Raw genomic sequence first — 23,586 nt, 5'->3', positions numbered from 1 at the left:
TTCGAAATGGTTTCCCACTTCCATCTATGAAGTCAATGCGGGTATCCACAGTATGAACGACAATGCAGTACTCTGTCTCCAACTCATTGGACAACACAGTTAAAAACTATGTGATATCCATATCTTCAACTAGTCTTATAATAAGAGACTTGTGACTATTATTTTTGACCAACAATATACATGAAACTTTTTCACCCTCTATTAAATGAATATTCTTCCTAATGCCTTCGATAAGTTGTGACAACGTACAGTCCTTTCGAATTAACATCTAAGAGATGTTGAAATTGTTGTATCCATTTTTTTCACTCCACGTACCACCATATAAAATTGTGATTACTACATTCAACATTGTTACAAAGAAAAAATGAGCTAAAAGAGAAGATATAGTAGAATGATAGAAGGATAAGATGGAGACCATATAACACTGTAATACGTTTAAATTAAGTGAAATTACTAATAAAAGAATTAAAATAATGAAGATAAAATCCCTGTAGGAAACATTGTTAAATACATTTAAAAATAGGAAAGGCACTGTGGGGAGAACATTTAAAAATGTAAAGTTTCTAATCTATCCTTTAACCATTTTTGCAAAATTATAAACTAAGGAACATTTTCTTAAGTGGGAGGCCAAATTTCGCCATCTACTTAAATTTTCACTTTCCTTTTAACTTTGTCTCTCCTAACGTAGAACTCTTTTCTTCTCTTCTCTCACCATGGGCTCAGGCTTGATCTCATCTTCCAACTTCTATGACTTTCAAAAATGTCTTGCCACCCTACTTTGTTGTTTGAGCGGACATTCTTCTCATCTTTTTTAATATTGACGACTTCTCTCTCTATACTCTTTAATTTAGTAATAAAAAGTCTCTTTGATATTAATTTGTTCTTTTTACTCTCTATTTCTATAAGTAATTTTGTTTTTCCAATCACTTTGTTATTTTATTTTCTATTTTTATTAACACTTTCAACCATTTTAGTCAAATTCTGAAACCAAAACATAGATTTTGGAAATTAGTCCTTCAGATCATAAAAACCTTTTGATTAACCCAAAACAAAAAAGTAGTAGATAAACTTGCAAAAAAAATAAAGTTCCCAATGGCCACAAAATCTTTGCCATTCTAAAGAATGTCATTATTGAAAACAAATAAATCATACAAAGAGGAAGATGCAAGTACGATTCACATCGACCAATAAATCATACAAACAGTTGCATCTAAAAACGTCGCAGAAGAAAGCAAAAACCTCGGGTGAAATAATATCTATTTCAGAAGACCGTCCCAAAGAGTAAAAATATCAAACAGATGTATTTCAAAACTAAAGAACCTTGATGAAAACCAAAAAGAAAAAGGAAAAGAGAAAGAGAAAAGAAAGAACATAATACACTAAAAACCTTTACCAAATGAAGAAAAAGTTTACAAAATAACATTGCCTCTGCAATGGGGTGTAGGTATGAGGTGAATTTAATCTTGTATAATTGTAATCCCCCGGTAATCATCTCAGCAGCAGCAAAGGATATCAGAATACGTTCCTCGAAACATGCAAAGCGAATATTCGGGTTAGTGTAAAAGAGACAGAACGAACGAGACTAGCAGTTCTCGGGGAAACATAAATGAGGATTGCAGGGCAATTGAGTTAGTGACAGAGAACTGAAAGCAGTGTTACTGGGAGGGTGAAAAAGCATGACCACAAATCATATTATCAAGCAAACAATTAATGAACATAGTCTGAATGAAGATTTTTCTGGCAAGAGCCCACTAAGCAGGTGAACTAATTCAAATACCAATACAATTTTCCTGCTAACTCTCTTGAGATGAAATACTAGTTGTTCAAACACTAGATTCTTCCATAGTCTTTTCTTCCACGGGATGCGGGAGGAATGCTTGTAACGGGCTGGTTTGCTCTATACCCTATCGAAGAACATGGATATTATCAGTAGCACAAACTAAGAACTTACTCGGGATGGGGGGGTTCAGTCAAAAAGAAAGGACAAATGTAAAAGGCAAGAGAGTCATATATTGTATTGAAAGCATCTGTACCCCATGACATGCCACTGCTGAAGGAGCCACTTCCAGGGGAACGAGGGCCTCCAGAATTATAGCTGGATAGGGGTGGTTGGATCTTCACAGGGTTCCACTCGTAACTGCGAACATTTGCACTTCTCCCTTGATTGAACCGCTGAACGGGTTGCTGCCCCAAGCGGCTAGGGGAATTGTGTGAACTATGAGGCATGAGATGGGAATGCTTCGACGAGGGACGGGCATATCCAGTGTGCAAATCTTGAGCTGAGGGCGGGCTACCCACCTCTACATGCGGAAATGCTTGGACAGGTCCATTCTTTCTGAAAATTACGAATGGAAAACGGTAAGGAAAACTGACAATAAAAAGCATGAAACTCCGGGGACAGTTGAGAATCAGAACTACCATAAAAAATGAAAATCATGCCACCTGATCGAGAGAAATTTACAAGAAATACACACAAACAATGGGGATCTACAAACCACCAGTGGTAAAAATATCCATTTTATTGTAAACATTCATATAATAAGCACATATTGTTTGGTTTGCAATATACACGAGAAATATAAAATACATATGATTATAACCGATGCAACTGCCTTGAGCGGAGGAATAGAATATTATTACACGAGTTCTATTCACTTAATGTTCAAACTACCCAGTCAAAATTTAAGTAAGAACGTTTCAACAAAATTTGGCAGTAAAAGAGAACATGATACCTACCTTTGTGTGGTTAAACTCGAACTAGCGCTTGGCATACTAAATCTTCCAATCCCAATTGATGGATTTGCTGAACCAACATGCATGCTGCTGAAATCAGTTGCAATGCTGCTGGCATCTGAATCATCATCGTCTTGGAGGAGCAGTTCATCACTGAAGGAACAGAAATCATACCACATTGAAACTTAACCCAAAAAAACAAAAGATCTGCATCGTGCAAGTACATTCAGGTGAGAAGAGGTACGGAACATTGAAACTATAAAAGGACATCATTAGTATACAAATTAATTGAATAAACAACTCAAACTTTATGGTAACTTAAGTAGAGATCATCAATCTAGTGTTTTTAAAGTGTGAAGTCAAGAAAAACATCGAGAGACCAACAGTAGAAAAATGTAAATAATTTGTTTAACATGAAAGATGTTGTATTATGAATAATAAGATAATGAAAATTATTAAAAATTAGAGGTCTTATTGGAGATTATTGAGACATGAACATTTTTATAATTATTTATTGATTTTTTTAATAACAATAATTAGAATAAATAAATAAATAGAGTTGACAAGGTCACTGCACTTCCGCAGAAGTGAGGCGCCCTTGCCTCACTTTTTTGAAAAGCGCACCTAAGCATGCACCTAAGCACAATTCTTAAACCACTGCATCAATCCGCAACATAAGGGATTGAACAAAAAGATAAATAATGAATAGTTAAGAAGCATAGACATGGAACACGGATACAACACAACATTAACATGGCAACCTGCCAATTTCTTAAAAAAAAAAAGCGACATAAAAACATTAGGAACATGTTTTTTTATTTTCTTTTTTTAGAATACATGTGTATACATTAATATATTCAACACTTCAAAATAACTTCAAAATAGATATAATAAGTTTAACATTAAAAAAATGTGTTTTCACTACAAAATATAAAAGGATAGATCTATTGAATGTCTCTTTTTTTCACTAAGGTTGCAATTGCAGCAAGCTTTCACTTTAAACTTTGTTTATATGGGGCCAACCATTGCAGTGTATAAATTAATTCTCCCATGGCCTTTTTTCTTGTGAACAGGTTGTCACTGCAGAGCATATAAATGATTTTTTTTTTTTACTTTCTCATTTTTTTTTTCAGAGGAACCAACCCCCCGTGTCTGAACATGTCTAAAATTTAAAATAAATACAAAAAAGGGGGACAATCCTTTTTGCATGTCTGACACATAAAACCAATATGCTGTAATAAAAAAAAATAAAACCAATCCATGATGATAAAAAAGAAAACTAAGGTGACAAGCTGACAGCCATAATTGGTAACAAGCACCTAAATTTCAAAAAGGAATCTCTCAGAGACTAGTAACAGTGCGTAATTATATTGTTCAATGAAATCCAATTATCTAGCAGATGAAAACACACTGGAAAGGTTCAAAATGCCAAGACACTATAATATATAAATTGCGCAAGAAAGTTCAGACAAAAGGATGATCAGGTTGAACATGAACATACAAAAATGCTGTTAAATTCTTCCATTCTACTGCATTTTCAAAAACATTTACTGATAGGTAATAAACATTTATAAACATGCGGTAGACCAGAATAGAGAGTATGTAAATGGAATCACACGCGCATGTATCTAAGAATGTGAGTGAATATTCACCATACATTTTTACAAGATTAGGACGAATGTTCCTTCGACTTTCATTTAAGAAAATTCTAAACTCCCCATCATGATTTTGATTTTAGCTTTCTGTTTGTAAAAATTAAGCTTATTAATTAATAATTTCTACAATAAACTTTTCACCTTTGAAAATTAGCTCGCACGCCTTAAATTTTAGAAAACAACAAGTAGGTTTAAAAACTACCATTTTAGTTGTATAAATTTAGCTAGATTTTTAAAAATGTTGTTCAGTAGACTACAAGATATAGAAGGTGGTTGTTATTATGAGTATGATTTTAAAAAACAGAAAATCAAACTCAAAATCTCATCAAATAGTTATACTCTTTAAGGAAACATATTGCAGTACAATTCTAAAAGGAGTCCTATCTTACATTACATCAACGTAAGTCCAACAACTTGTCAACGAAAAGTATGGTGACCAATATTTAGTCAATCAATGTGATGAAATAGAAGAAAAGTGCTGAGAACTAAAAATAATGTAATTATACAAAAACCACCCAAGCTAGTTGATTATGACAAACGATGCCTATCAGATACTCAAAGCTGTCCAGAAGCAAATAGATTTTCAAGTACCTTCTACTAGAACTATATGGGATTTAGAAAGCAAAAGCATAAAACTTGATTAGATAGTGGAATCACGAATTCCTTATATTGGTGTTATGCCTAATTAGCAGGATAAATGTCCGAGTAAAATTGGTAATTCAGATAGTGTCTGGTCAGTAGTTCAACATCATAAACACTAGTTCAGCAGAACGACTCCAATCTGTAAGTATGAAAACTTTCTTCTTATTCTTTTTTTCCTATCTCATTTCAAGAGTATTTTCTGCTGAACCCAGAAAGGAAAAGTTCATAAATTGAGAAAAAGAATCAATATTCAATTGGTTAGGACTTGGGAATATATCCATCGGATTGCTCCCTGCTCAGTTACGAAAGTTAACCAAAGATTGGGAAATATATTTAACATGTAGCTATAGATGCACAGAATACTAGCGAATAGATATGCGAAAGTTGACTAACATACCTGTAATTGGGATCCCAATCTCCAGGATTGGGCAATTCAGACTTATTACGAGCCACATCCGTTGGTTGTGAAAATTGCATATTTGAACCATGCAAGTGGGCTCCTGAAATATTCTGAACGGTAGGGTATCCAGTAGAGCTTCCACTGCCTACTTGCTGCTGCTTCCAGCTGGTGGCATTGCTATTCAACGGTAGATGAGACGGTGAGCAACCATGTAGAGAGTTCCCATCTGCTTGACTGTAACTTATACCTTCAGTACATTGCCCTTGCCAATGCGAAGATGACGAACCATCATGAGTTTGGGTATTACCAGAGTACTCCCAAAATTTCCTTCTATTAAATTGACTAACTGTAGCCATTTTCCCCAAAGGAGATCCCTGACAACTACCCCTTGCAGGAGAAGTTGGCCCATAATGTCCAGGAGAGCCCGCTGAAACTTGACCGTAAGTGCTTGGTGGAGTAAACTGTGATGGACTCGTGCCCAGGGGAAGTGGTGCAAAGTTCCCAGTTGACGGGCTCACACCAATCCCATTACCATGCGATAATTGGTAGATCCTCTGCCGAGTATCTGGGCTACTTGCAAGCACAGATATTCTTCCCTGTGGATGCATATTCATTCCAGATGGACCAACAGGGGAATAGTATGCAAGCATGCCATTATCTCCATAACTTCCATAGCTGTTTCCAAACCCAATACTTTCATTGTAGCTACCATGACTTCCTACGCTGCCATAACTGTTAGCATGCGCATATGGCAACATTTGAAAATGTGGGCTGCTCTGCAGAACTCTGTTCCTACCGGCAATCTGAATGAAAATATTTACTTCATAACATAAAAGCTTTGAATTAAATCTTTTAAAAATGACGATTACTCTATCAGTAATGTGATGACCTCCATAAAAAATAAATAATAGCATTAAAGGGACAGCAGTCTCACATTGGGAGAGAGACCAGCTGCAAACCAATGCCCTCCACCAGGATGATGGTCGTCCACCTTTATGTTTTGAGAAACAGGCTGCAAAAAATAAAAGGGAAGTTATATGATTGCTATTTCCTACCTCGCTAATAACTGGTAATCCAAAATAGAATATCTTAAACATGTTAAATCACCAATGAACTCAAAAGCTTAAGTTGATGAGTTAGGACAAATTTAATCATTTATGGATATCTTAATAACACTCCTCTCACTTGTGGGCTTGAAAATTTACACAAGCTCCAACAAGTAGAAATTAATATTAAATGGAGGGGAAATGACAACATAGAGGTTCGTATTTACTTTTTTTTTTTTAATAAGAAACCGAGCTTTCATTGAGAAACATGAAAGGATATACAAGGGGTATACAGAAAACGAGCCCATCAAAAGAGGATCCACCTATAAGAAGGGACCCCAATCCAAAAGAATAGCACCTAACCGGTGATTACAAAAGGCTTTAGAAACTGTCACCTATAAAAAGGTGTTAAATCTAACTAAATCTCAAACAAACTCCCAAGATCTCTCCACCCCAAAAAATTCTACTATTCCTCTCAATCCAAATACTCATAAAATAGCAAAAAAAGCCAGCCACAACAGGGCCCCTCTATCCCAAAGGGGGACAAAGCAACACCTCCACCATAGCCCTACACTCCCTATTACAAGCCAAGGACACCCCAAAAGCTCCCAAGAACCGCCTCCAAATATACTAGGCAAACTGGTAGCTTTACAAATATGATCAAGATCCTTGGAAACACTTTTGCAAAAGACACACCATCGAGGACCAACACCAAGCAAGAATGTCTCTAAGTACGGTCCATGGTATTAACTTTTCCATATAAAACCCACCAAGCAAAGAACTTAATCTTCTTTAGAACTTTTACCTTCCGAAGCGGGGCAAACAGAAAGGGACAATAGAAATAGCCTTTCAGGGGCTTTTACCTGAGATAGAAGGACCACTAAGGCCCAATCAAAAGGATGTGACCCATATTTGCCCCATATTTGCTTACAATAATCCTGCACCACAAGGCATTAAGCTCCAAGGGAAAACACCACAGTCGTTTGGCTAACAAGGTCTCATTCCTAATTCTTAAGTTTTCAATACCCAACCGGCCAACCCCAGCCTCTATCGGCTTCGGGACAATATCCCAATTAACCAAATGTGATAACTCCCCCTGCGGCACTCATCCACCCCTTCCCACAAAAAAAAAAAAACCCTCATGATCTTCTCCAAGATTTTGCATACCATCCTAAACATGTTAAATCACTAATGAACCCAAAAGCTTAAGTTGATTGATTAGAGTAAATTTAATCATTTATGGATATCTTAACAACTGTAACACAACAAATGTTATAAGCTAACCTAAGGAAAACCTAGAAAGTAAAATAAATACAGTAGCGAACAAAAAAAATTTGGTAAATGAATTACATGAGACACATCCAACTTGGCATGCATTTTGAGGTGACAAATTAAAAGTGCTAACGAAAAATAATTTTATTCACTGAATGGCTACAGCAAGATAATACAACTAATCAAACAGTAGTCATTAATCATGCAGGTACTCTACAATGAAAGTAACTGTTCCAAGCTGTTCGTTGTCATCAGTCAAGGACTCAAGTTACAACCTTCCTGTCTACTCTCACAATGAAAGTAGTTACATATGCCCATTAAACTTCATAACAATTAAGATAAGACATTAACAGGTCAATAACAGCAAAATGGTTTGAGATTTTTCAGTATAAATATGAACTTACGGCTTTATAAATCCACTTACCAAACGTCTGGTCTCTGGAGGAGGTGCGTATGGACATGTGAAGGGCTCCCCCGTCACAAAAGGGTGTTTGGAGGCCTGCATGCACATATGGATTCAATATCCAAGTTTCTATTGCTTCTTAGTTACAAAATGTGCTATTCAGTCAGCTAAATCAAAATTTGAAACTCCTATGAGGATGAAATACCTGGAAAGGTGACCACCTTTTTGCAGGGTCAAACTCTACAAGGCCCTTTAGGAAATCAATTAAGGCTAGTCGTACTTGACGCTCTGTTAACAAATTACATTGTAGCCCATTTAGAAGTTTCTAAGAAAGAAGAGTTTTGGAACTAAGAACAAAGAGGCCTACCTTTCCTAATATCTTCCTCGGGCAAGTTCTTTCTATAAGGGTAGTTATTCACAATTGCTTCAAGGTTCATTCGATTGAAATACTCTTTCCCAATTGAAGGCTTTTTCATATCTCTCTGAAAACAAACAAGCAATTCAATCCCACAATTGGATATAAGTGTTGAAACGGAATGCTGTAAACTTGTATATAAATAGGAAGTCAGTATACGAAAACAATGAACCAGTTTAGAAAAAGAACCAGAGCATCTAAATCACTAAGCATCATCCAGAAAAGATTGATCAGACAGGAAAATGTCTAGCAAGACATCCCTGGCTCAACATATTTTCACAAGAATAACAGAATTAATAAATGTACACTTACAGCTTCATATTCTTCTGCTGTTAATGCTTGAAAAGTGCTTCTATCGCTTGCAGAAATTTCATTTTCAATATTATGGAAACCCCCAATAAACTTAAAGAATTTGCTAGTATTTTTTGCCTCCTTCAGAACATAATCTGGAGGTTGTCCCCTGTTAAGTATAAGACATGCATGACAGGAAATTCAAAATCATTGCCACAAAAAACAAAAGGAATAATTGTTCTAAAAATAAGTATGAAATTAATTTACAGTTTAATAAAATAATTTAGATGCAACACATCAATGCTGCAGTTAGTCAATACTTTTCTGAAGACATAAGAACTTCTCATATAATGAATACTGGATGAGAAATCTTAAAACAAAAGGAACACAAATCTGGATATCAGAGCACCTACGTCAGTGGATATCAGAGCAGAGGCGAGTGGTTGATTATAAGGATAGAGTTAACTGCAAATCTGGAAGTCGTAGACAACTTAACAAAGCCCAATGCTAAATACACAAAACATGCTAAAAAGAAAAAACTCCAGGAAAGGCAATGACTCATTTATGGAAAGGAAGATTCCCCACAAGAATGCATAATGAGCAAGAGCATAAGAGAGAATTGGGAGAGGCCTGCTGAAAGCCTGTAATCCTCCAGTTCCAAGTTGAAACCCTTGATTTGGGAGAGGTCTCCCTTCCTTGGGCAATGTGAGAAGGTGAATAAGTTCTAGAAGGACAAGTGGGTTATCAATGCTCCTAATTTAAATAAAAAACTGCACCCATTAACTATAAGGTTTGTTATAATCACCCCTCAAACTTTCAATTTGACCAATCACCCCATTTGTGCCAATCGGGGCACTTCTATCTTTCTTTCTTAATTGTTTCCCTTTATGTATTGTTTTTTACTATTTCTTTTCACTCTTTCCAGAATTTATATCTTTGAACAAAAATGAATAAATGGTTGTAATTAAACTCTTAAATATTGCAAAATGCACAAACAATCTAGGAATAAATTTGGATTTCAGATTCATGCTAAGCCAACATCTCAACTTAAAAAGATAAAAATTGATGTAAAAAATTTGGATTTGATTGTAACAATCCTAAAGTTCAAGGGTATGGTTGGAACAATATTTATAGCACATGGGTGGTTTGTGCATTCTGCAATATTTAAGGGTTTAACCCCAACATGATTAATCAAATTCAAAGTTCGAACGAGTGGTTGTAACAACCCCTACTTCAAGCGGGGAAGACACTGATCATCTCTTCTTCCAATGTTCTTTTGGAACTCAAGGATGGTTCTCTCTCTTTGGAGAGTTCAAAATCGATTGGGCTTTTGATTTGAAGGCTGAAGCCAATTTGACTCAACTTCTTTGTGGACTCGCACATTGATCACCCATGGCTCGACTTTTATGGCTTAAAGCAGTGAAGAGTCTTCTTTTAGAAATCTGGTTTGAGAGCTCTTCTAGAAATCTGGTCTCAGAGGAATATGTAGATCTTAAAGAATAAACAAATATCTTTGTTCAATTGCCTCACATCAGCCAAGTTCAAAGCATCTCACTAGTGTTCTCTTTCTGAGTCATTCTCCCATTACTCCCATCCTCTTATTTTTAACAATTGGGATGCTTTTATTAGGCCTGAGTAGATTTATTTTTAGTTCCTGTTTGCGTATCTTTATGGTTTTTTTTGTTTTCCTTTCACTCTTTCGAGAGTTCGTATCCTTGAACAATTTTTGTTCCTTTTCATTTCATCACTGAAAAGTTCGTATTTTTTATATAAAAATTAAAAAAAAAACCTATTTCAAGGTTGGTTTTTGCAATTCTCCCTTTTCTTTACTAAGTCATATGACCTTGATGGAAGCACATTGATCCAAAATTCAGGGTCGGGAAGGAGGAAATGGGTCGGATGCTCAATTTCAAAAGGAACTTCAGTGAAGAGTTGCAGGAGCGGTTGCTCATGGTTTTGGTGGCTGATAGACTTGCCTCTTCTAACAAGGATATTGAAACTCTAGCTTCAGAATGAGATAGATTCTTTCTCTATTAAGTCCATATTTCATAGCATTTCTCCAATAGAAACTAGTCATTTCTCTGAGTTCTGTAACAGAGTTTGGAAAGACAAATACCCTAAGATAATCATGGTTTTTCCATCGATACTGTTTTTTGAAAGGCATTAGTATTTTAATGAAGTCCAGAAGAGATGGCATAGATATGCACGTCACCGTGGTGTGTGCTATGCCAAAGATCTAATGAAGGTTCGAGTTACTATTTCCTAGAGTGCAACCTTACTAAATTAAGCTGGTGGATGGATATTAAACACCTTTGCATCTAATCTGGTCTTCTCTTCCAAGTTCCAACTTTTAGTAGCTTCATGCTTAAAGGGAGAGGAAATATTTTATTCTGTGGTTCAATGCTATTATGTTAAAGCATGCTTTGAGGTATTATTTTGTGGCTCGATGCCATTAAGTCATGCTTTTAAAGATGTAGTTGGGGGAGGTAGAAAATTTACTTAGTGATAAGTGAAGAATATTTGGGAAACTAATGTGTCTGTAGCTGCCAATTGTTTTGCTCCTTGTCGAGCCTATATTTTGCTTTCATCTTTTCTTTTTTCTCTCACTCCTACGGGAGTTTGTATTCTTGAACTTTTTCTTCTTTTCATATATCAATGAAACTGTTTCTTGTTAAAAAAAATATGCATACATACATATATCTTCTTTGTTTCCTATATTCGTCCCAGTTGGATAAAAGATTTTGCAGGTCTCTGAGCCTTTCTTCATTTCATTCTTTTTTTTTTAAACAAAAAACAAACTTCTCATTCAAATAATGAAAAGGAACATAAACTTCTCATTTCACTCTCTGGATCAAAGTTTTTGCTTTCGACAAAAGGGGAAGATTTTAAAAGATACATACCCAAGAATGTCAATCATTCGCCTCAATAGATCAAACTCAGAAGCTCCTGGAAACAATGGCAACCCAAGAAACAACTCTGCAACTATGCAACCAAAGGACCACATATCAATAGCTGTAGTATATCTGAAAAAAGGGTTAAGGGTCACACCAGAAACCCTAGGAAGAAAAAAAAAAAAAATATATATATATATATATATATATATATATATAAATTCAAATCATCCACCATCAACATTTTGTAAGGAAGGGTTAGATTATTTAGCTGTTTAAGAAACCCACAAAAAACAACAATAAAAAAATTGCCTATAACATTGCTCCACGAATGCATTAGAGAACCAAGAATGCCCTCAATGATCTCTTCCTCTCTCATAGGAGGTTTTCACCACACTCAATTAGTATATGGTGATATCCTTCTCAAAACCCCCAAACAATAACTAGCTTACTTTTTTTCATAAGAAACTGAGAAATCGTATATAAAACACACAAAAAAAAGAGAGAGAAACCTAGGGGAAGGGATAGAGAAAACCTTGCCCAAAAAGCTACAAAATAAGAGCATTCCAATTACAAATAATGTTGAAGATGCCACAATTATAAAAGAATTTCTTGTGGTTAGAACACACGATGGCGAGGTATAGTGTACACCTACAGATAATGATGAAGAAGCTTAATTGCACAAGAAGCGGACATGGTGATGTAAAAAAGAACTACTGCCTCAACAAGGTACACTATACAATGTAACAAAAAAGTCGTCAGTAGCCATCTTATCTTCAAGAATCTGTTGAGTCCTCAAACACTCCCTCAGTTCCCATTTGCCTAAGGTCCCATAATTTTATCTATTCCATGTCCTCAAAAGCTCAAAGATGATGGTATTATCTATGTACTGATCACTTTATAACTTCTTTCTTCTGCCAGTTCAAAGTAAGGTTTTCAAGCTTAAGGCAGCTACAAGAGCAAGTAGTAACAGTAAACCTTCCACGAAACTTGTCATCCCATAATTTTTTAAGACTTTACTATTATTATTATCAAAGGATGGCCTGGTATCTGAAAAGCAACTAAGAAGACCTTTGTCTGGATGGAACGGATTAAAGGTGCACGTATATGATGTTTATTATCTGAGCTCTTCTTTAATATTTTTGTTGAAACAATCATAATAGCATTTCCAGGCTAACACTAGATCTCTGCTCCAATTACTGCTGAAAACTTCAACCTCGCCAATCAGGAGTTTTTCATACCTCACTTATCCCTTCTATAATCTCCAAATGGTTACCAACACAAAAGGGCCTCTTTACAATCTCAGCAAAGGACCATCCCAAGTGATTGGGCTCAAACCTTTTGTAAGAACTCTGTCAACAAAAATCTCTGATGAGGGAGCAGAAAGCCTTCCGGCCTTAGTTGTTAAAGGGAGGATGATGTTGCTCTTCCTACCATTGTTGAAGACCTTGGTCAGCTTCGCAAAGGACCTGCGTTTGTTTTGGATATTTTGGAGGCAAATTGACCCACTGGATAACGAATGGTTATAATGAAAAAAATTTGGCGGTGGATGGGGAAACAAAGAGGTCATCCAAAGAGTGTTGTCAACCCAACAACCAGATCTCTTTCCACAACAATTTCAAACAAAGAAGAGCTCTTCCTTTCCAGATTTTGGCTCTGTTTCTTCATTCTCTCCCATCATGATCATGGAGAGGAACCTTATTCTCTAGCAACCACTTGCATGGAAAGATGCCACACCCGTGACAAAGAATGCAGCTAACAAAAAGGGACATGAATGAAAGTGCTGTCAGCAAAACGGATGACAAAAAATGGGGGGCAATCTACCTGCATAGGTGGGGTGTAAGCACCATGCACTGCACATGGGCTCGTTCTTTTTGGGCGTGGGGTGAGCAGCCAGACGCTCGACTCTCAAGGGCAGTAGAAGCGGGTGGAGGAGCCTAAGGTATCATGAGCACGCATAACTACTTGTTGCTACCCGGCCAAGGCGAGATGTCATGTGCCATACCCCACCATTACGCAGTAGAGGAGCGGAGAGTAGGATGTCAAGTCCAACACAAGGTGGGCTCGCTTCAACAATAATTGCCCATGGTTGTTCGGTCCCTCAGTCTTCAATGTTTAAAAAAGAAGGATAACGAAAAATGAGGGGAGGGGGGAAGAACTAAGAGAGACAAGGGAGGAGAGCGCCATTGAATTTGGGTCATCTATTTCATAAACTTCAATGAAATAGTTTATCTAGAAAAATAAGAAACAAAACTTTCCATGTTTTTCAAATTTCAGTCTTTTTTAAATCATTACTTAATCATTTTATAAACAAATAAAAAAAATTAACCAATATAATAAACAATTTTATGAATTTTTATCTAAATTATTTAAAAATTTATCTGACAAAGATAATTAAAAAAAATTAACTAATAATTAAGTTAGTTATTTTACTACCATATTTAACGTTCAAGATATTTTTGGTTTTCTCAAACTCTTGTAGTTTGCAAACAGCTTTGCATCCTCAACCAAATACTTTCTAGGTTTTAAAAAGTTTCCAATTAAATTGTCATTTCCCAAACACTTGTTAGCTTTTAAATCACATCTAGACCCGTGGAGTAAGTACATGGCAATTGCCCTAATCCAAAGAATACTGAAACAAATACGATTCTAGGTTCTAAAAAGGTTGCAGATAGAATAAAATTTCCATATCTTAAATGTTTCAAATTCTTAGATTGAACCCTCAAGAGAACTGTATGTGCACAATAACTCCATTTGAAAGGATACTGATATCCAAGCAGCACTTCTGGAGATCTGTAGTAGCGGCTCTGCACAAGAGGAAGAGGTATAAGAAACAGAGATCATCTTTAGAATGTTGAAGATGAAATGGAGACCACGAATTACCTGGATGTATGAATAAACAGTGCGGTCTTCCATGCAAGCTGATCCAAAGTCAATTATTTTAACTTCTGCCGGCTTTGAATTGCTGTTTCCAAGAAAACAGTGAAAAACAAATATCAAAAGGCTTGTGTAGGCATGCAAAGGAGAAAATTTGAACAAAAAGGGGAAAAACAAAACTTTATCTCCACGACTTACCTCGTGCATAAAAGAATATTTTCTGGCTTTAAATCACAATGAATAATACCAGCATCTTTTAATAGAGCAAGCCCACATAAGATCTTCTCCGATATAAACAAGAAGATGTAAGTAGCCATCAGTGGAACATAAATTATAGTTCATTTGAAAATTCAAACCCTAAAAGAATTATTATACCTGTTTGGATAGCATTTGAACAATGCTCAAGGACAACCCCCTAAAATGATTCATCTTGATAAGCTCATACCTACAGACGGACAGAACTTTATATAGAAGTATATATTTCAAATCACAATTCCAAGATAAAAAGAGCAGTAAGTAGTGATTTTTGGTTTGGATGCTTCAGTGGATCATACTCGGGTGTTTATGTGTCTGCTTTGAGTTTATGAAATTAAAAATGAATCCTATTTCTATGCCTTCCAATTGGACTCAAGGACATAGAGGTACAACCTAGATCTTGTTCAAGTCAAATAAGGTTGTAGCAAAAGGTAGTGACTTACAAATTTGTATCGAGCAACTCAAAGCAAATGCACAGATGACGTTGATATACAAAGTAATCATAAATACGGACAATATGATGCTTATCCTCGGGGTCATACTTCTTATTTAACTGCAATAAAACCCAATACAACAAAAATATTAGGCCCCATATGATATCTCTCCTATATTTCCAAAAACACGTGATACAGGAAAATATATGGAATCTGTAATATAATCAAATGTGATTTTATCATATCTTGTCTTTAACATAACTCAATGAAATGATCTTTTTTTTTTCTATTTGACTATTTTGCTAATGAAGGAAAACTAGCAATTTACCATTTTTTTTAAATTAGATCCTACCAGATACATTATGAGTTTACTTCCAAATTCCAATGGCAAAGACATTTTCGAATTTACCAATTCTTAAAATTAGATCCTACCAGATAGTAGATACATTGTTAGTTTACCAAAGCTTATTTCTAGATCACAAACAAATATCTCTAGTTGTTTCACTAATCCTCTATCTAAATATGACAAAAAATAGGATAGCATTGTTACCAGTGTCAAAATAGATACTTCAACCAGTGCTTGCTGATAATATGCAGGTTGGTTTTTTATGATCTTCACAGCTACAAAGCTGTTAGTTTCCGCAACCCAGCATTTAGCAACTTGCCCAAAGGTCCCATGACCAAGTAGATCTTTGACAACATATCTGACATAACCAATTAACCTAATCAAAAATATAATCTATCGAAAGGGACATAGTATATTAATTCAAAACAATATAATTTTAGAACTTTGAGGGCATATTCCTAGAGGACTTGGAAAAGTTCTTGATCCTAGTAACAAAGGTGAGATGCATACTTGAGCGAGACGAAAAAAAGTGACTCTTTCCGGCATCTAATTGTTGCAAAAGATAACTATAATATTCCTAGTATGAACAATAAATTTACAATAAAAGAAAGAGTTGGAAATAGTAGTTAAAGATTTATGTGTTCTATGCAAACTGAAAAAGATGCTGCAAGCCCCACTTTAATTTTTAAATGAAACAAATTTGTCATTGAAATTATGAAACAATACAAGCAAAATTACAAAGGCCTCAGGAGCTCATATTTTTTTTTTTTTTTGGTATGAAACAAATATTTCATTGATGGTATGAAATATACAAAAGGCCACATGGAAAATTACAAGAAAGCCTTCCAGCTTGTAATAAGTTCATTTAGAGAGTAGCTATTGAAGGGGTAGAAACATTTACACCAACCAAGAGCTAGAGTAGTAACCCTATCAAAAAAGATATCAAAAGGAGCGCTTTTTCGTTGAAGACCCTATTGTTTCTTTCCAACCAAAGACTCCAAAGGAAGGCCCGAACAAACTGGGTCCACAGAATCATTTTTCCTTTCTTGAAAGGATGACCCGCCAAAAGTTGATTAAGAAAGGTTTTTGGTTTGTTGTGTAGTGTCTTCCATCTACACATCCAAATGTGGAAAGGAGATAATTCCAAAAACGATTTGCATATATGCAATGTATAAATAGATGGCCCTGTGTCTCTGATGCATCCAAACAAAAATGGCAGCAGCTTGGGGAAAGGGTATAAAAAGGTAGTTTTTTCTGAACCCTATCTTGAGTGTTGATCGCCCCATGACTAAGCTCCCAACAGAATAATTTTATTTTTCTAGGGCATCTCCCATGCCAAATCCGGGGGATAAGAGTAGAGGCCGATAAGGTTGTGTTTGTGGTGAGGATGCGGTAGGCCGATTTTGTGGAGAAGGTACAATTGGTTTCAAGGGGCCAAATCCAATGGTCATCAAGGGAGGTGGACTTATTTTCAGTAAGGATATGGGAGAGATCCATCCAATCAGTAATCTCCTCTTCTTTGAGAGGCCTTCGGAAATTGTAATCCCAGGAGGATGTGGTTTGTGACCATAGATCAGAAATAGTGGCCTCCTTGTTTGATGAAATGGAAAAGAGGTTTGGGAAGAGGCTGTCCAAAGAGCCTTGTGTTAGCCATTTTTCATGCCAAAATCTGATCCAACTTCTTTCCCCCACTCTGAAAGTAGCAGAAGTCTTGATGATGCTAGTTTGTTTGTAGATTCCAGTCCGTGGCCCCCTGTGCAAACTGTTTTTGATGGATGGCCATATAACCGAGAGAGAACCACAGTATTTAACCACTATGAGCCTCCTCCAAAGCTGTGTAGGTTCATAAATGAATCTCCAAATCCATTTGGATAATAAAGCTCGGTTCCTATGATTGATATTTCCAACACCTAGGCCTCCTTCATTTAATGGCTCAGAAGCTCATCTAAACATCCCAACATTACTCCAACTAGGAGTATAAACCTCGAAACATATTTTTTTAACAAGATACGAAATTCTCATTGATTGATGTTCAAAGGATACAAAATCCCCAGGAGTGCGATAAAAAAATAAGGAAAAAATTAAAGAGAAAAAAATGAAAGGCCCAAAAAAAGGGATATAATCCAAATGAGCGAAAGAGATTAACAAAAATAAGGCCATAATAACTACTATCAAAACAATACTTGAAGATGCAAGTAAACAGAAAGAGAAATCTTTAAGAATCTTTAACTTTAGACACGCCAACAACGCCAACTTTATCGTCTGGATATAAAGGCTTTGAGTTCATGAGAAAATTTGGCTCGAATTTCAGCAATTTCTCTATCTCGATTAGCTTATATCTCCAACTTTCTTCTAGGGTGCTAATCTAACAAAGTAACCCATTCTTTGAGAAGCTTAACAAGCTTGGAGTTAAGAAAGGCTAAATAAGCATCCAATTGAGAAGGAGATAAGCTAGAAATGTACTTGAGGGATGAAACTATGAATTCTTTAGAAACTTCCAAAGAGAGAGATCCATGCTGCCAGGGGAAAGCCTCCAAACATATATGACATATAACAAACTTTAAAAAAAAAAAAATTTAAGTTAAATCCAAGAAGCACTTTATTTTTAACCGGAAATAAACTTTTCATTGATGGAAGAAAGGAAAAAAAGAAAATTCAAAGATCCAAACCCCCACCGGAGAGAAAAGAACCAGCAAGAGAACCAAAAAATAAAATCCCCAAAAATTACATTTGCCAAAATAGAACTTTGCTGAGCGCCTAAAGGAGAATCAAATAAGCGAAATAATTCCAGGCACAGAATTGCAGAACCAAAGAGCCACTGAATCTAAAGACCAAACCCAACAAAATGCTGGACCATTCCCAAAAGACAGAAGCCTTGACAGAAAAAACCATGAAGGCTGCTGCAATTAACACTGCTCCAACTATCTTCAAAGCCACTACGGGAAAATTGAAAACAAACCCCCTACACAGCAAACAATATGCAAAGGACGGGCTGCAATCTCAACTCAAAGATCCTCAATAACATCTGAAAAATCCTTTGAAACTTACTTTCTTAGAGATATGCTCTGCATTAAAATAGGGAGGAATTTCCCCTCGAGGGGGGTGAAAAAGCCCAATTTCGCTTGGGCCATCGAGAAGACCTTCTACAAAGTATAAACCTTCTGAAATCTGAATCAAAACGAAACTACCAAGGCTAACATTCGGATAATTACTAAAATCTAAAGATTACTCTTCTAAAGAGGCTTTATATTTAGCCACATCCAATTTCTCACACCGCCTTGAAGTTTGTCTTCGAATATTCTCTGGTTTCTTTGCCACCATATTTCCAAAATGATTGCTTTCATCATGTTTACCCTTGTGTTTATAAAGAGCGAAGGCACCCTAAGGCAAGAAGTTTCAACCTTGAGGCAACAAAAAGGCGTGGCCTCTGTGAAGTGAGACACTTAATAAACATCCCAACAAAATTCCAATAAAGATATCAAATGCTTGATTTCAACTAACGAAAGTTCTACACAGTCCAGAAGCATAGTAGACAGTGTACTGAACAGGGTTCAAGTAATGAGTACAAAATTAGAATTCAAAGTTTCATTCAAGATACACACAAACCTCCGTTGCGTATCAAAATTGAGCAAAACAAAGTTCACCGCCAAAATAAGATCTGAGTTCACATTATCATAGCCATCATTGAGAACTCCAATTGATGGGCTCGTCAGAAATCTTTTCAGATTTAATTCTTCTGAATACTTGAACTCTGGATTGCATTTTCTGTATGTTTCAACTATGTCCTTGGTTAATCTAGCAACCAGCTGAACAATCAAAAGCTTTATGTCAGAATAACAGATTGCTATTATCCATTGCATCATAATCAATTATGCGACACTATATAAATTATGTAATCTTAGAATGGACCTCGTAGTTATACAACCCATGTCAAATCAAGGTCTAATATCTTGGGTCATCTTAATAATCTGCCCAACTATATACCCATGGAAAACTTAAAGGACAACGACAAACAATAAAAAAAGAATAAGAAAACGACCAAAATTAAAAGAAAAAAATTATTATCACAATGACACCATTTTTTTTATCGAAAGAAACCGAGTTGTCGTTGAGAAAATGAAAAAAAAAATACAAAAGAGCCCACCAACAGGCCAAAAAAAAGAACAAGAAAGCAGGCCTACAAAAACGACATCCCAACAAGGAGCCTAAACTAGCATAATCGAGCACTAAAGGACTCTAATCCAAAACAATGAGACCAAGCAAAAGGGCCCACCAACAGGCCAACAAATAGAACAAAAAAGTGGGCCTACAAAAACAACAACCCAACCAAAGCCTAAAGTAGCCTAATTGAACACAAAAGGGCTCCAATCCAAAACACCGTGATCAAGCGAATAATAGTAAAATCCCTCGAAAATGAGGTCCACGGTGAAGCATTTAACCTAACCAAAGACAATACTTCCTGCTAAGACCTCCCTCTCTCTATGCTAAAGATTCTATTATTCGTCTTGATCCAAATATGCCATAACATGAAGGAAAAGAAACTAGCTCTCAAAAAGACTTTACTAGCATAAGGCAACTATCCCTATTCCGGACCATACTAACTCCAATAGTCTTGGGAAAACGATCCCAAATTGAGCAGGCAAACTGACAACTCCAAAGGATTGGGCTCAAATCCATGGACTTTATCCTAGGACTTCCCAAGACACCTTGTGGTTATGATTCTGTATAAGTAGTTGTGGATCTATTTAGCAAAATGTCTCATTTTTTAGCTTGTAAGAAATCTTCAGATGCGGTTTATATTGCTGATCTATTTTTTAAAGAAATTATAAACCTTCATGGAATTCCAAAAGGCATTGTTTCTAACCCTAATGTAAAGTTTTTGAGTTATTTTTTGAGAACTTTGTAGAAGAAATTTGATACAGGTTTGAAGTTTAGCACCACCAAGCCACCCACAAACGAATGGCCAAACCTAGGTAACCAATCGAAAAATAACAAGAGAAGTCACTGCAATCATTAACACAAGCAAACGATGGTCAAATCGAGGTAACCAAACGAATGGACTTCATCTTTAGCACAAGCAGAATTCACCTAAAATCAAATTAAAAATAGTTCAACAGGGGAGCCCCTATTTGAGATTGTCTATACTAAACTTTCTCATAAAACCTTGGTTTAAGCTAATTTACCTTGCACTATTTATTTTAATCAAAAAGCTGAGCAAATGGCCGAAAGAATCATTGAATTACATAACGAGGTCCAATAACATCTTGAAAATTCTAATCAAAAGTACAAATCTTTGACAGCGACCGAAAATTTTTCAAATTGGAGATCTTGTCATGGTACATTTATGCAAATCAAGACTTCCTACGGGCACTTATAACAAACTTCATTCCAATAAAATTGGATCTAATATGGAGACAACACCATCATTAAATGTCTCCAAACTTTTTGAATGCAAGGCTCCTATTTCAGTTAGCATCTTAACTCAAGGACGCGTTACTTTTCTAAAGGGATGAAAATTGATGTAATCCGTAAGCCTATTACAAAGGCTTAATGGCTTTTATTGTTATAGCTTTATTGTTAGTTTGTTACGCTCAAACACATCCTCATTCATCTTGCAGAGAATCCACTGGGTTTTTAGATTTCTGTTGGAATTCATCCAACATCCCTCAAAAAACTATCCAACCTCTTTTCTGAATCCCAGGTAGAACCAACGTGTTCTTCTTAGCACCCTCATCGGATAAAAAAGAAATTTATGAATACCAACCAAACTGATTAGGCAACTGAAAGAAGAGATCGTCCGGCCACTACAATTGCAGCCAGTACTTCTGCAAGTTTCTAAGGAATGTATATTGTCTTCTTTACCGAATGAGATGGACAAGTAATCAAGAACTATAAATTTAGATGAGAACAAAGAACGATAGCAATGCCTAACAGTTGGTAAAAAAAGACGTGTGGAAAATTGAGGAACATGCTAAAATACAGCAATTCCATATCCGATTCTCAAGATAATGAACAAAAATCAGTGCTATTCTATTCCGGCAAGGAACTGCCCCGCCCACCCCCAGAGCACAGGTGCAGGGCAGAGAAAGATTGTATGCCTAAAACTGCACCTTATTGGGCTGAGAACTTCAACCAAGTAGTAAGTACCACGCCATAGAAAAGTCTCAATTTAGCAACAGAAGACTATAACTACTATAAAGTTCGACACCTGACATGCAGACTGAAAGAATAGGCATTTGCCACATACTATGTCCATCGAGATATTAATAACAATACGGTTTTACCAGACAAATAAACCAAAAAGGATAGAAAGGAAAAAAGAGCTTACGGGTATTCTGGCGGCAAAACGCGAATCTTGGGGCTTTGCAGCAGCTTCTTCTCTATGCAAATAAGGACCAAAACCAAGTTGCCTAGGATGCCACTGCGATCCTATCGACGCCGACGTCGAAGCAGCCGGTGAGTCGCATTCGGTGCTCGAGTGTGCAGGTTGACGATGGTCAGCTTCATCACTGGGGCTAACTTCTTCCTTAGCCATAGCCCAGGCCCGAAATCAAGCTCCAACCAGAGAATTGATATCTCCCAAATCCTCCATTGGAGCTAATTTTCACGCATAAAAAACCAAAACCAAGAACTAGACAAGAAAACGGAAATCAGCGGTCGGCTTCAGTACTGTGCAAGCCGATTTCTCAAATCCCAATTGCATCTATTGTTTCAAAGCCACTCCGAATTCACAAAATCCGCCAACTGAATCCACTCCCATTCTGGTTTTATTTCCTAATTCAATCTCGGCCGCAGCACAAGACGACAAAACCCTCCCAGGAATCCATGGTAATCAATCAAGAATCGATCAATCTGACATGGGCGTATCAGATTGACGATTATCTGAACATCGAAATCCTCCAAATTCCGATCAGACAATAAGCATTAAAAATTGACCCAAAATTCCCAATAATATCCAATCCACCCAACAAAATTAAATTAACGATATAACACAAACGCAAAACTAGAAAATAAAACCCCACAACGACGATCGATGGCGAAGGAGAAGTGAGAGAAAAAAAAAGTGTTATGATGTGCAAACTGGAGAGAGAAAGAAGAGAGAGAAAGAGAGAGATGTTGGGAGGAAATGAATTTTTGTCTATGGGACAATAATGAGTGTATGTTCATCCAACGGGGAAGTTTATTCTTTTTTTTTCTTTTTTTTCTCTTTTTTAATATTGGCTTTTTTTAATTTTTAAATATAAGAAAATGAAAATGAAAATGAAATAATAAATTGTCATTTTGTCACGTATTTGAGAACATGCAAGAGGGGTATTTACATTACGTGTAAACAAATCTCTTGCTTCTATTTATGCAAACGTCAAACCTCCACGATTGCACTCCACATGCTCACTCAAAAATTCGAAAAAAAAAAAATTATTTGAAGAATGGCTTCTACTGGTTTTAAGGACCTTTTTCAACAGGGTGAAAAAAAAAAGAAAAAGTAATTATTTAAATATAATTATCTTCTACTAATTTTAAAAATATTGTTGTTTTTATTTGAGGGGAAGCAAGAGATGATCTTGTTCAAAGGGACGTTAAGGTTTAACATATGTAGCCTTCAAATGTTAAGTCTGAAGTAGATTAAAGGGTGTTGCGATCCTTAGGATTAGAAAGCCTCCCTTTAGAGTGGATGTCTAGCATGAAACTCGACAGCCTATATTTAGGAAAGGGATACTTGTCCCGATATTTTTAAAAATTTCATTTGCCCACCTTTTTTTTCCCCTGTTTTTTTTTCTCTCCCTTTTTTCCATCTATTTCTCTATTTCTCTTTTACTCTTTGAAAAAAAAAACCTATATTTTTATTGTAGGGTGTGACAATTACACTTCTAATATTTACTAAAATCGAACATTTCAAATAGAAAGAAAAAAGAAAGTTGGATACTT

The 23,586-nt window shown here is 36.0% G+C and overlaps 1 protein-coding gene across 1 annotated transcript; it reads right to left on the bottom strand.

Moving 5' to 3' along the window:
- Positions 1-1,659: 1,659 nt before the first annotated feature.
- Positions 1,660-22,821, bottom strand: YAK1 (YAK1-like protein 1). Its single transcript, XM_022304126.2, has 18 exons — positions 21,989-22,821; positions 19,267-19,466; positions 15,865-16,018; positions 15,324-15,433; positions 15,001-15,070; positions 14,824-14,906; positions 14,632-14,713; positions 14,515-14,555; positions 11,758-11,880; positions 8,879-9,026; positions 8,519-8,633; positions 8,357-8,439; positions 8,173-8,247; positions 6,365-6,442; positions 5,428-6,233; positions 2,737-2,886; positions 2,034-2,335; positions 1,660-1,904 (listed from the first exon to the last, which is right to left on the bottom strand). The coding sequence occupies exons 1-18, from the start codon at positions 22,193-22,195 to the stop codon at positions 1,831-1,833; spliced, it is 2,901 nt and encodes a 966-aa protein (XP_022159818.1). The 5' UTR covers positions 22,196-22,821; the 3' UTR covers positions 1,660-1,830.
- Between the last annotated feature and the right edge of the window lie 765 nt (positions 22,822-23,586).

The sequence above is a fragment of the Momordica charantia genome, assembly GCF_013281855.1.
Source record: "Momordica charantia cultivar OHB3-1 chromosome 6 unlocalized genomic scaffold, Mcharantia_2.0 BLBB01000006.1, whole genome shotgun sequence".
Lineage (NCBI taxonomy): Eukaryota > Viridiplantae > Streptophyta > Magnoliopsida > Cucurbitales > Cucurbitaceae > Momordica > Momordica charantia.
Note: the sequence above shows the minus strand (reverse complement) of the source record. Positions and strands in the feature narration are given on the sequence as shown.